Source organism: Balaenoptera acutorostrata, chromosome 7 (genome assembly GCF_949987535.1).
Source record: "Balaenoptera acutorostrata chromosome 7, mBalAcu1.1, whole genome shotgun sequence".
Lineage (NCBI taxonomy): Eukaryota > Metazoa > Chordata > Mammalia > Artiodactyla > Balaenopteridae > Balaenoptera > Balaenoptera acutorostrata.
In genome coordinates, this window is record NC_080070.1 from 110,809,531 (window position 1) to 110,822,468 (window position 12,938).

A 12,938-nucleotide genomic window follows, 5' to 3' on the forward strand; every position below is an offset into this window, starting at 1 on the left:
CTGAACAATGACAATTTTATTAAAGTCATTACTGGCATACTTTGAGAAATGATTGCTGGACAACTCACATGCTTCAGAATTCAAACCAAAACGCCTCCAGAGGCAGCAGCTTGGTCTCTGGCAAGCGTAGAAATGCGTGTGCATGTGCATCGCGGAGGATAGTTGGGGTCTGGGCGTCCTGTATTCTAACCTCGTCATCTGGGACTGCCCCTTAGTGTCGCAGGCTGGCCGGGAGTGCCAGGCGTTTGCTGTAGGCGGCCTGTTTCAGCTAGGCTGGAACAGCTCCTTGCGATCCCGGGGCCCGTCATGTGGAGACGGAGACATTGCCCAGAGCAGTCGCTTGGGTAGGGGAGTTCAAAAAGCAGGTGAGCTGCACGGGGCTTCGAGGTCCTGCCTCCCGTTTGGGGCTGGGAAGAGGCTGAAGTGACCCCATGCGAGAGGGAAGGAGGGAGGAAAGCCGCCTGCAACCTGCGGGCCGCGTAGGAAATAATATGGGTACTTTGAGGCCCAGCACAGGCCATTGCCTTCCCTCTGAGCAGAAAAGGAGTCCCAGGGTTTTAGAGCTGGAAGGCGCCTGCTTTTAGGTCCAGGCACCGTCCTGAAGGGATTCCAAAGAGTCAGAAAAGGGGAGCAGTGAGAAGGGCCTCCCGGTGCCTGGCAGGCACACAGAGGGGCTCTGTCCTGCGACCCCTCCACCCGCTGGGCCCTCATGGTTGTCAAAACACAGGAGCATTCCTCAGCTAACACAGCACACAAAGGCGAGCCCTGGGCCTGGAGCAAGTCGCTCGCACATGTTATTAGTCCAGGCAAAGCCGTAAATCCCCCCCCGCCCCGGAACGCTGCTCTGCCCCACCTCTCTGCCCCTCCAACGGCCCAACCTGAGCTATAACCATCTTGCAAGTCCAAGGCAGGCCCATTTTCCTTCCTTTGTAGAGTGAACTTCTCAGTTCACTGCAGTATTAATTGTTCATTGTGGAAATTTTGCTAAGAATTGAAGTCAAAAAACAGACATTTAAAAAATCATGGGGACTCCCCTGGTGGCACAGTGGTTAAGAATCCGCCTGCCAATGCAGGGAACATGGGTTCGAGCCCTGGTCTGGGAAGATCCCACATGCCGCGGAGCAACGAAGCCCGTGAGCCACAACTACTGAGCCCGCGTGCTGCAACTACTGAGCCTGCTCACCACAACTACTGAAGCCCACATGCCTAGAGCCCGTGCTCCACAATAAGAGAAGCCACTGCAATGAGAAGCCCACACACTGCAATGAAGAGTAGCCCCTGCTCGCCACAACTAGAGAAAGCCTGCGTGCAGCAACAAAGACCCAATGCAGCCAAAAAAAAAAAAAAATCATATATAATACCTATATTCACAAGCAAATATTGAATACATGTATATGATGTATATATGTATAAATCTGTACATATATATCAAATGTATATGTATTTGAGTGGGGTGGGTTAGTATTTTGTCAACCCTTTATTGTGAAACACAACACACAATTCAGTTTAAGCAACAGTTATCACGTGACTGCCCTGCCTGTGGGACCACCACCCTGATTTGGGGGTCCCCAAGCCTCTTGCTTTTCTTTGTAGCTTACTATCTAAATATGTATCCCTAGCAGTTCAGTTTAGCTTATTTCTGAACCATATGTGAATAAACCCTCCCATTGGTATACCTGTGTTTCTGGGGTCTTTTGCTCTGTTTTCTTTTGTGGATGAATGTACCACGTCATTCACGTGGTTCACACATCTTCACGGCTGCAGCGTATGCCTTGGCACAGATATGCCACTTTTTATTTACCCATTTTACGTGGGCATTCGGGTTCTTTCCAGCACTGAACTTTTAGAAGCAACTCTACTATGGTTGGAGATCAGAGTTCCAGTGACCCATGTGCCTGGAATTTTTGGTCTCAGCTGTGTGTGCCTTTGATGAGGAGGGTTGTGTCATAAGGTATCCAAAGAAGGCGATGAAAACTGCTTTTCAGACGGTTGCACCAGCATTCTGGGGGGTGTTCCATATCCTCCCAACAAGTGCTGTTGTCAGACACCCAGTAGGTTTCTACGAGGATCTCACTATTTTGTGCCCAGAAACACCTGTCAGGTGGCGGACACTGAGTAATGTTTGTAGAGTGACTGTTAAAAAAAGAAGTTGGACCAGATGATCTTTAACTTCTCTCACAGCTCTATTTATTGTGAATGTAATTAGATATGCAATTACTTATCTAACTCTTATATGAGTATATATCTTACATAATTATAGTATAGCTATACATTAGTAACTGAACTGTACGTACCATATTTAACTACATATAGTACTATTTGTTAATTAATTATATATTCGTTATTTGTCAATTATACATATTGGCAATATAATTAGTTATTTTAGGTAACTAAAGTATTTTAGTTAGTATGGACAATTTATTTTAACCCTCTGTGTGCTGTTTTTCATTTGTAAAGTGGAATAATAACCCTTGCCGTGTAAAGTTGTTCTAAGAATTGAATGAGCAACCAGACAGGTTTCTGGTACACAGTAGAATTTTAACAAATGTTCATTTCCTTCCTCCTTTCCTTAAATAGTAATTGCAGATACCACTGAAATGTCTGCTTATCCGAGTTTTCTGATTATTGAAGTTTAGATAAGGGCATTCCTCTTATCATTCATGTGCTCCAAGCCACCATAATCTGGGGGATTGAATAATCTAATTAAAATACTCTTTTTATTTAAAAAAAACTATATTAATCCCTCTATTCTTCCATTTTCAAAATCATTTTTCTTTTATGTGTCTTACCAAATAACCCATAAGTCATCAGTCCTTTCTTAGAGTGAACATTTGGAGAGGCTGATTTTTAAAATGTGTGAACATTCCAGGATCATGACACCCAAGAATTCTTAATAGCCAGGACTGCAGACCCCTGGCGTGCGGATTTCCTGAGCAGTACTGCAGGCCTGCAGGCCAGATGGAAAGAGCTGAATTTTGCTTTTTATACATCATCTTAAAATGCTTAAAGATTAGCTGGCTTTGCTTGATTCTAATCCCATTTTAAACAGAGCTATTATGACCTGAAATATTTTTAAGACAAATGATATAATTATTTACTTCTATTTTTGATATATAATTTTGAGCAGTTAAATATGACCTTTTTGGAATCTTATTTAAAAAGATGGACTGGTTTATATTAGATACAAGTAGAAAATTCAACTTTTTCCAAGAGCAACACATAAATTTTTTTAGTCATATTTTACTCATATTAAACATGTGGTTATTGCATTACTAAAAAATATCAAAATAATTTATGACTTTTAGAAAATCCACAATGTTGGTCCTAATTAAATAAAAAGGGTGAGGGTTGGTGGATGAAGTGTTTTTTTATAGTTATTTTTCTTTGTATATTTTTAGTGTGTATTATTATAGAAAACTTGCAAATAGAAAAGCAAAACTTGGTCCTTGAGTCTTAGAATACTATTTTATTTCTCATTTCAAATTTTGAAGATTTTTGGCATCAACGTAGTTTTGTTTTGAAACTAAATCATTTAAAAATAAAGTCATCCATATTTTTAATGAGCCATTTCAAAGAACTGATCAATTAATATAACTCTCTGCTTCTCCGCTTATTTTTTCTTTCTCCTACAGTGGAATTAGTATTTGGAAAAATGGAAAGATGGTCCTGGCAGGCTGAGAGAAGCAGTATTTTGGAGGAGCTGTGCCCAAGGCCATCCAATTCTGGAGCATGTGGCTGGGGAAGCGGCAGCCCTGGTGGAAGTCCTAAAGACCTGGTTAACGCAGGTGCAGCACCAGATGTCTCCCACCAGGCAGATCAGAAACCCAGTGGGCATCTGTACCAGGTGAGGACACACCACCAACTGTCAGTTCTCATTTGAACCGTCGGTGGACACTCGAATCTGCTGGATGCCTGGGACACCAGCCCCACTTTGGCCGATGCCTGCTTTTCTGGTCAGTCCTCTGCTGCCTCTTACTCCATCGCCCCAGGCTGGTCCCCCACCATGACTGTCCTCACTCCTCACACTCACCCGGGATCATCTCATCAACTCTCAAAGTTGCATCCCTCCCCTACCCATCATGTGCGACCCAAAGTTTACTTCCGGCCCAGTCTCTTTACTGAATCCGAATCCCTGAGGTATCTTCACGTTTCCTGGCTACCTCGTTGGACAAACTACGTACCCTTGCTCCGTATGTGCACACTGCTCACACAGTCTGTATTCATTTTAGGCAATACTCCACGCAGCAGTCTAGGCTAGACTAATTAGTCTTGTTTGTCTACTTGGACTCTGTCATCAACTTATCCAATTAGTCACTAGTTTTGTTCTGTTGATTTTATTTCCTAGATCCTCCTCAAAACCATCCACTCTTCTCCATCCCAATCCTGTGCCTTAGCTCAGACTATTCTCATTATGTCTTACTTCTTATTTAAAAGAACTGCTTAACTGGGTTTTCTCCCTCTTACCCTAATTCACAATGGATAATTCAACCAGAGATCCTCCTAAAACACAAATCCAACCCTCTTTCCTCTAATTAAAATGGTTCAGTGGCACTCTGTCTCATTTAAGAAAAGCCCACACTTCTTAACATGATGACTAAAGAAAATGCCCTGGTCAGACTTGGGCCTTTCCCGTCTGGGCAGGAGCTGGTCTCTGATGCTGAATTTCGCAGACCTGGGTTAACGAACCTGGTACCTGCCTGCACGTCTGGGCTCTGAGTGTCGGAATTCACACAGCTGACTTTCTCATGAAAGAGCCGTTGAGCTGAGTTCACGGGCACATTCTCTGCCCATATGGAATTTTGTACTAAGAAGTTCAATGATATTTCTTGTAAAACCATGGTGGAATGTATTGCTTACTACAAGTAGTAATAAATCCCTGGGTGAGTTCCATTCCAGGAAATATTTAGTCTCTATAATTGGAGACATCTGTTTTCTGTTGTCAAAAATTTAAATCTGCGTAACCTGGGGTCTACTTTGGCATTAAGGCCCAGGAAACTTGGAACCAGATATATTAGCCAAGAATTGCAAATTGCTTAGCTCTGCTATCAGAGTCTATGGATGCCTTTTGCTTCCTTTAAATGGATTCTTTTCCTTAACCCCTGGAAGACATTCCTGACTTGTTTGTTCTCGAAAAACCTAAAAGACTTCTTGGGGTGGGAGGACTCAGTCAGAACTCCATCAACGCTCAACATGATGGCTTTTATATCTTGGGTATTACCTTCTAGCCTTTACCCACATGTTTTTACAAAGTTACAGTTTTTACTTAACATGAGAAAAATCAATAAATTCTGTCCATTTCATTGTCTCTCTGGAGCTTCTCTGTTTCCATTATTTCCATCTTCTTTAGACTCCATACTTTCTGGCCAGGATAACTGCAATCTTCTTTTCGTACCTTTGCATCCAGATTTTCTCCTATCAATCCAGCTTCCAAATTACCAGCTGAGCAATCTTTCTAAAATCCATGTGGTGGGTCAGCTGTCTCCTTAGCAAGGTTTTTTACTCATGCCTATATGTATGCCTGTTTGCACGTTACTTACTTAGGGAAGAGGACTGTTAACGTTAAGCCTGGAATTTGCTCATGGAGGTGATGATAGTATTCAAAGATTCAAATATTTCCAAAGATTCTAGAAACCTCCTGGAAGAGACGAGTTAGGGACTCCAATCCCTTCTCTCTGAGAGTCTGTGTATAACAGGATTTTAAGGGAAACTTTCCCTATTGCCTTGGCATCCAGCTAGAGACAGATCCCCAGAGGCTGAACACAGTAGATAAAACACTGTGTATTGTGTGACCTGTTTTAAGAGTCTTAGCTCACCATCTTCTTCCAGGATAGATAGGAAAGTCAGGAGAAATTATTTTGGAGAGAATTATTGGTGTGTTGTACATTTTGTCTCCCACCACGGAAAAAATGGGGGTATTTCTTCACTCTTCCAAACTGCCAGCTGTGTGAGGGGTAGGTAGCTCAAGTCACTGGGAGAGCTGAACGGGTGACCCCAGGAATCGAGAGCAATTAAGATTTCATACCTGATCTAAACACCTGGAAACATCTAAAGGTGAGAGATTGGCTGGAGCATTAAAGAGAAGACTGTAGTTGGAGAACGGCACATTCCCATGGATGGCGGGGTGAAGGTGTGTTTCCGTGGGTGAGATGTAGAGTCAGGGTTGATCATTTTGACAGGGAGCTGACCAAAGAGGGTGGATATTTACCTGCTTTTCTCTTTCTGGGCACCAGGGAGGTTGCACTGCCCCCATACCATTGAGGTTGGATGTGGCCAAGTGACTTGCTTTGGCTATTAAATCGTGAGCATAAATAATGTGGGTCACTTCCAGGTAGAAGTTTTAAGGGCCAGTGGACAATTTGCCTCTTTCTCTGTTGTGATGGCTGTCAAGGAGTTGTTGTTGGCTGCTCTTTCAGCCTGGGACCTGGCCTGTGGAAGACACAGAACAAAGCCCCCAGGCAACCCGCAAGTGTCAAGGAGCAAGCAGGAACAAGAAAACCACGGAGATGTTGGGGTTTGTTATGCAGCTAACCTAGCCCATCCTGACTGATAAAGTCTCTACAGAGTCAAGGTGGCTGCACAGAGCAAACATGTGAATATGGACGGCCTGGAGCCAGAGGCGAGATCATGTCCCATCTCAGGAAATAGCTGGTTAGCACCCCTTGTGGTGGAGGGTTCCGAGGAATCCACAAAAATCCCTCTTGAGAGATGACACACGGCCATCATCATGGTCAAAGGGCCCAAGCCTCAACTGGGTCACTAAGTAAGACCTTTCAATCTTTGTCTCTTCTCCTCCACTAACTCCTCCATGGAGACACCTGAGGCAAGAGTGAGAAACAGGGCTTCCCTGGTGGCGCAGTGGTTGAGAATCTGCCTGCCAATGCAGGGGACACGGGTTCGAGCCCTGGTCTGGGAAGATCCCACATGCTGCAGAGCAACTAGGCCCGTGAGCCACAACTACTGAGCCTGCGCGTCTGGAGCCTGTGCTCCGCAACAAGAGAGGCCACGATAGTGAGAGGCCCGCGCACCGCGATGAAGAGTAGCCCCTGCTTGCTGCAACTAGAGAAAGACCTTGCACAGAAACGAAGACCCAACACAGCCAAAAATAAATAAATAAATAAAAGAGTGAGAAACAGGGGAGAAAGAGGAGAAGGGCAAGGTGGGTGTCTTAGTTTGCTTGGGCTGCCATGACTATATACCACAGACCAGGTGGCTTAGACAACAATTCTCTCACAGTCCTGGAGGCAAGTCTAAGACCAAAGTGCTGGCAGTGTTGGTTCCTCCTGAGACCTCTCTCCTTGGCTTGTAGATGGCCGTCTTCTTGCTGTATCTTCACACGGTCTTTCCTCTGTGGGTAGAGAGAGCCCTGGTGTCTCTTCTTCGTCTAATAATGACAACAGTCCTACTGGGTCAAGGCCCATCTTTATGGTCTCATTTAACATTGATTGCCTCTCTAAAGGCCCTATATCCAAATACAGTCACATGGAGGGTTAGGGCTTCCGTCTGTGAATGTTCATTCCGTAACAGTGGGTACAAAGGCAAGACGTTGACCCTGTCCCCTTTCTCAAGCCAAATTCAGACCAAGCTGGAGAGAACACAGCCTGAGAGGAGACCAGACTGGACTTTTTAAATACCTGCTTGGACCTACTGAATACAATTTATTATACGAATTGACTACAGAAGATTTGGAAACCAAACGAGATGAACCACACGCCCTTAATCAAGCTCAGCTGGTGTCAAACATGAAGCTGAGACAGAGTCCAGGACCAGAGTGGTACCTGGTGAGGGAAGTGGCAGCCTCCAGAGCCATCTAGCCATCTTGCCTGTGCTCTGGGAAGGGGCAGTCTGAGTGACTGTGCCAACCAGGAACCTAGGAGCCCAGTGTACTTCTGATGAGCAGCTGCCTTGGCCGAATATCCCTGGTGGACCATCACCTGTCCTCCCACTTGAAAGAATTCCTGAAGCCGGGAAGTGTCTGCACTGGCTCGAGTGGCTTTGGCCTCAGCTGGAGGCTTGGCCTCAGCCACATGGTCTTGAATACGACAGAGAGTAATGGGCCAATGCTCAGAGTGGGGGGCACACGGTGGATTGAGGATCATCTCAGGTAGAGGCCACAGTGCGATGCATCATAATCAGGTGCTGAAAACACTTTCTTTGGTAATTTCTTTATTCTCGGATGCTATGTATAGTTGGGGAAAAGGATGAGTAGCTAGAAGATGACAAGGAAATAAGGTAAGTGCTACTCTGCAGGTGCCTAGAAACATCTACAACAGCTTAGAGGAGGAACTGGCCAGCTCTCCCTGGCAGTGGGAACTGGCATCAGGGATGTTAGGAACCAGCCAAGAAGGAACTAAGGAAGGCTTTCCCTACACGGCATGGGCTGGAATAGTGTCCTACATACATAGTACATGTAGGACACTCAGGGGACAATTGAAGAGAGTGAGCCTGGACACATACTGGTGCCAGGTTATGATGAGCCTCAAACTCTAGGATAAAGGGAGGTTAGGTCTGACATAAATACACTACCATGTGTAAAATAGATAGCTAGTGGGAACTCGCTGTATAGTACGGGGAGCTCAGCTCCGTGTTCTATGATGACCTAGATGGGTGGGATGGAGGGGGAGGGAGGTCCAAGAGGGAGGGCATATATGTATATGTGTAGCTGATTCACTTCATTGTACAGTAGAAACTAACACAACATTGTAAAGCAATTATACTCCTATAAAAAGAAAAGACTTTGGACAATGAGGAAAAGGTTGTCAGCAGGGAATTCCATGGTCAGCTGGGTTTGGGCTATCACCTCATGAGTGTAAGGTCATGCAGATCAAGTGACTATGAGCCAGTGCACTGAGGAGAGACAGGGTTTTGAGTAGCCAGTCAAATTGTGGTAGACCTCACGCATCAAGGCAGCAACCATTGAAAAATGTTTGTAAGGCGGAAGAGCCCGCCAGTCCAAACGGCCTTTGACATCCCTTTGAGGGATCTGACCCAGGATGGTGGACTGAGCACCCACCTTCACCACCTGTCTCCCTCTGTCTCTTTAAGAGGGGGTGAGGGAAAGAGGAGACCAGATGGGGGTGGGTTACCATCAATGGGGAAACTCTAGTACATTTCCGGAAGATGGAAACTGCTGAAGGAGTGCTGCCTGGTGCAGTGGGGTGGAGGAATCCAGCTCGGGCTGAGACCAGGGTGGTTGCAGCAGGAAGGTGAAGGTGCTGACCCGACAAGCAGAGCCCTAGAGAAGCAGAGGAGTGGGAGGCAGGAAGACGACCGCTCAAGGAGGGGAGCTGATGCAGGCCCAGGGGCAGAAGGGTGGATGTGGCCCCTTCTCCTACCAGGTGCGTACCCCCTCGACACTGGCCAGTCAAAGGATCATTTTCTAAGTAAACTGAACACCTTCTGTGCAGAGCTGGAGCAGCTGCTATGGAGATTGACATTCTAAAGCAAAGCCCTGCTCATTTTGGTATTTACTTAACCCTCTAAGTCACTCCACCTAAAGTGGACTTGCCAGTTGACAAGTGCAGCTCACATACACGGGGTTTCTGAGTCTCTCTGGTTCTTAGATGTGAACAGACCCTTGAGGAAAATCTGAAGCATGAATCTGATAGACAATATGAACAGAGGTTATTCACAGAAAGAGAAAAGAATTACCAACAACCACAGAGCCTCCCAGGACTGCATCCATAAGGCAAAGGCAGGATGCTATAGAAAAGGAAAAAACAGAGAATAAGAAATATTCCTGGAAATTAAAAATAATATGTTGCCAAAGAATATAATTCAATAAAAGTGTGGCAGATAAAGTCAAGGAATATTTTGGCAAGTAGAACACAAAATTAATTAATCTATTCCCTTGTCCATCACCATCATTACCACCACCACCATCATCACCACCATCACCTCTACCACCATCATCACCACGATCACCACCATCATCACCATCATCACCACCACCACCATTACTGCCACCATTACCTCCACCACTATCACCACCATTATCATCACTATCATCACCACCACTACCAACTATAACACCTATTTATTGGACATTTACTATGTTCCAAGGACCGTTTCCAGTACTTCTCATGTTTTAACTTATTTAAAGCCCATTAACACTCTATGCTGAAATTTCAGAACACCAGGAATGAAGAAAAACTGGTAAAATCTTCCAGAAAAATAAAAACAGTGACATAAATAAACAAGAATATTACTGGCATCAGACTTTTCAATATCAGTTTTGAATGTTAGAAGGCAGTGAATAATGCTTTCAAAATTCTGAGGAAAATTCATTTCAAATTTTATACCAAGAGAAGCCATCAGTCAAATGTGAGGGTAGAATAAAACCTTTTAAATATTTAAGGACTCAATACTTTTTCTGGAAGCCCCTTGAAGATACATCCCAAAGTGGCATTAGAGGAGATTGGTTCCAGGAAGTAGGAGCCCAGAAGGAGCAATGGCTCCTGAAAAGTGGTCTCCAGGAACACAGGACACTTGTGGAATAGATCGTGGGCTTGATGGGTTGGAAGAATCTGGAAATAGAATAAAGGCACCCAGGGAAAGATAAAAGAAAGGCAGTTTTACATCAGGTATACAAGATTCTGCATTAAAAAGTCATGAACAAATCCAAATCCAAATGTGGAGTCAATGGGCCTCAAGGGAAAAAACCAAAATGGATTCCAAGTGAAACCAAGTGGGATCCTGTGGGGTCCTCCCAGGTACAAAAGCCCTCCTATATCCCTGGTGTCTTGTCTGTAGAAAAGCTATAGTCTCCCAGGCCTACCCTGAGTCACAAAAGAGCAAGATCAATCAGTTAATGATTAGGACAATAGAGCTCACAGAATCTTTAGTTTCTCCCTGAAGGACATAGATAACAGTGTCTGATGCACATTCCCGAGTTGTTTTGCAGATACTAAAACCCCCACCAGAGGGAAAAAGCTAACTGCAAAAAATGGGAAGAAGACCTAAATAGACATTTCTCCAAAGAAGACATACAGATGGCCAAGAGGCACATGAGAAGCTGCTCAACATCACTAATTATTAGAGAAATGCAAATGAAAACTACAACGAGATATCACCTCACACAGGCTAGAATGGGCATCATCAGAAAATCTATAAACAACAAATGCTGGAGAGGGTGTGGAGAAAAGGGTACCCTCTTGCACTGTTGGTGGGAAAGTAAATTGATACAGCCACTATGGAGAACAGTATGGAGGTTCCTTAAAAAACTAAAAATAGAGTTAGCATATGACCCAGCAATCACACTACTGGGCATATAACCAGAGAAAACCATAATTCAAAAAGACACATGCACCCCAATGTTCACTGCAGCACTATTTACAGTAGCCAGGTCATGGAAGCAACCTAAATGCCCATCGACAGACAAATGGATAAAGAAGATGTGGTACATATATACAATGGAATATTACTCAGCCATAAAAAGGAATGAAATTGGGTCATTCTTAGAGACGTGGATGGACCTAGAGACTGTCACACAGAGTGAAGTAAGTCAGGAAGAGAAAAACAAATATCGTGTATTAATGCATATATGTGGAATCTAGAAACATGGTACAGATGAACCGATTTCCAAGGCAGAAATAGACACAGATGTAGAGAGCAAATGTATGGACAACAACGGGGGAAAGCACGGAGGTGGGGGGGTGGTGGTGGTGGGATGAATTGGGAGATTGGGATTGACATGTATACACTAATATGTATAAAATAGATAACTAATAAGAACCTGCTGTATAAAAAAAAAAAACAAAAACAACTCTTGTCCCCTGATCGGCAATGGGAAGTTGGTTCTTTGGGACTTGAGTCCACCTTTGCCCCTAGAATTGCCAGCTTCCTCAATAAAGCTATCTTTCCTTTTTCCCAACACTTGTCTCTCAGTATTAGATTCTTGAGCTACGAGCAGCAGAACCTGAGTTTGGTAACACAAGAAGTCGAGAGCATCAGAGACTAGAACGTTTTAGCTGTTGCATAGCTGTCAAGCAGGATGTTCTCATGTTGGAATCCTCCTTCCTGGCTCTATGCAGTGCTGTGTTGGAGCCCCTCGTATGACCCTCCAATGCTGGTTGCTAAATATTGGGGAGTTTTTTGAGCCACAATCATTGGCAACAGTTTTGGAAGTATTTATACCACTGAAACTGGCACATGCTACAAATCAAGACCTTTTGTTGGGGGCAGGATAGTGTAAGGATCTGACTTAGCAGCACACCACTGACCCTATGTCTTCCTTTTTTCTTTTTAAATTTATTTACTCCTACTTTTTGATGAAGCATATCTGTAGTTTATTTTAGAGGATGCAAGGGAGGTAAAAATATGGGGTCCTTGCATATAATAATAGATAATTTGGCTGGGTAGAGAATTCTAACTTGAAAAATAATTTTCCTCAGAATTCTGAAGGCATCATTCCATATTCTTCTACTTCCCAGTGTTGCTGTTGAGAATTCTGAAGTGTCTCTGTTTCTTAATCAGTCTCACGTGATCTGTTTTGTTTTTTTTTTAATTTCTCCCTCTTTGGAAGTTTTTAAGGAGCTTCTCTTTTCCTAGTACTCTGAAATTTTACACGCTATGCAATTGTATGCAGTGTTGGTGAGCCTGTAAATCCGGTCATGTGTGTCCTTTAATTCTGGGAATTTTTCCTGCATCATTTATTTGGTATAGTTTCACCAAATAAATAAAACCTTTATTTTCCTTTTCATTATCATTTTCTCCATTTTTTGTCTCTGGAGGTTTAGTTGATTGAATGCTGCTAACTCCCAGATAATCTTCTGGTTTTCTTGTCATTTCCCCACTTCTAATTTCCTTTTTCTTTTCTACCTTCTGTAATTTTCTATCATGCTACACAGTTTTTCACTTCACTATCATATTTTCAATTTCAGAGGGCTCTTTCTTTGTTCTCTGATTACTGTTGAAAAGCACACACCAGGGGCTTTTACTGA

General features: G+C 43.8%; 1 protein-coding gene across 4 annotated transcripts in view; it reads right to left on the reverse strand.

Moving 5' to 3' along the window:
• Positions 1-12,938, reverse strand: part of MRPS24 (mitochondrial ribosomal protein S24) — a 152,167-nt gene that overhangs the window by 14,552 nt on the left and 124,677 nt on the right. Inside the window, exon 6 of one of the 4 annotated variants that reach the window (XM_057549992.1) lies at positions 7,315-7,345. The exons of the other annotated variants lie outside the window; for them this stretch is intronic. Within the exon in view, the coding sequence (XP_057405975.1) occupies positions 7,330-7,345 (16 nt within the window). The 3' untranslated portion in view covers positions 7,315-7,329. Of the gene's footprint in view, positions 1-7,314; positions 7,346-12,938 lie in introns of those variants that run through there. 4 annotated transcript variants of the gene reach the window in all.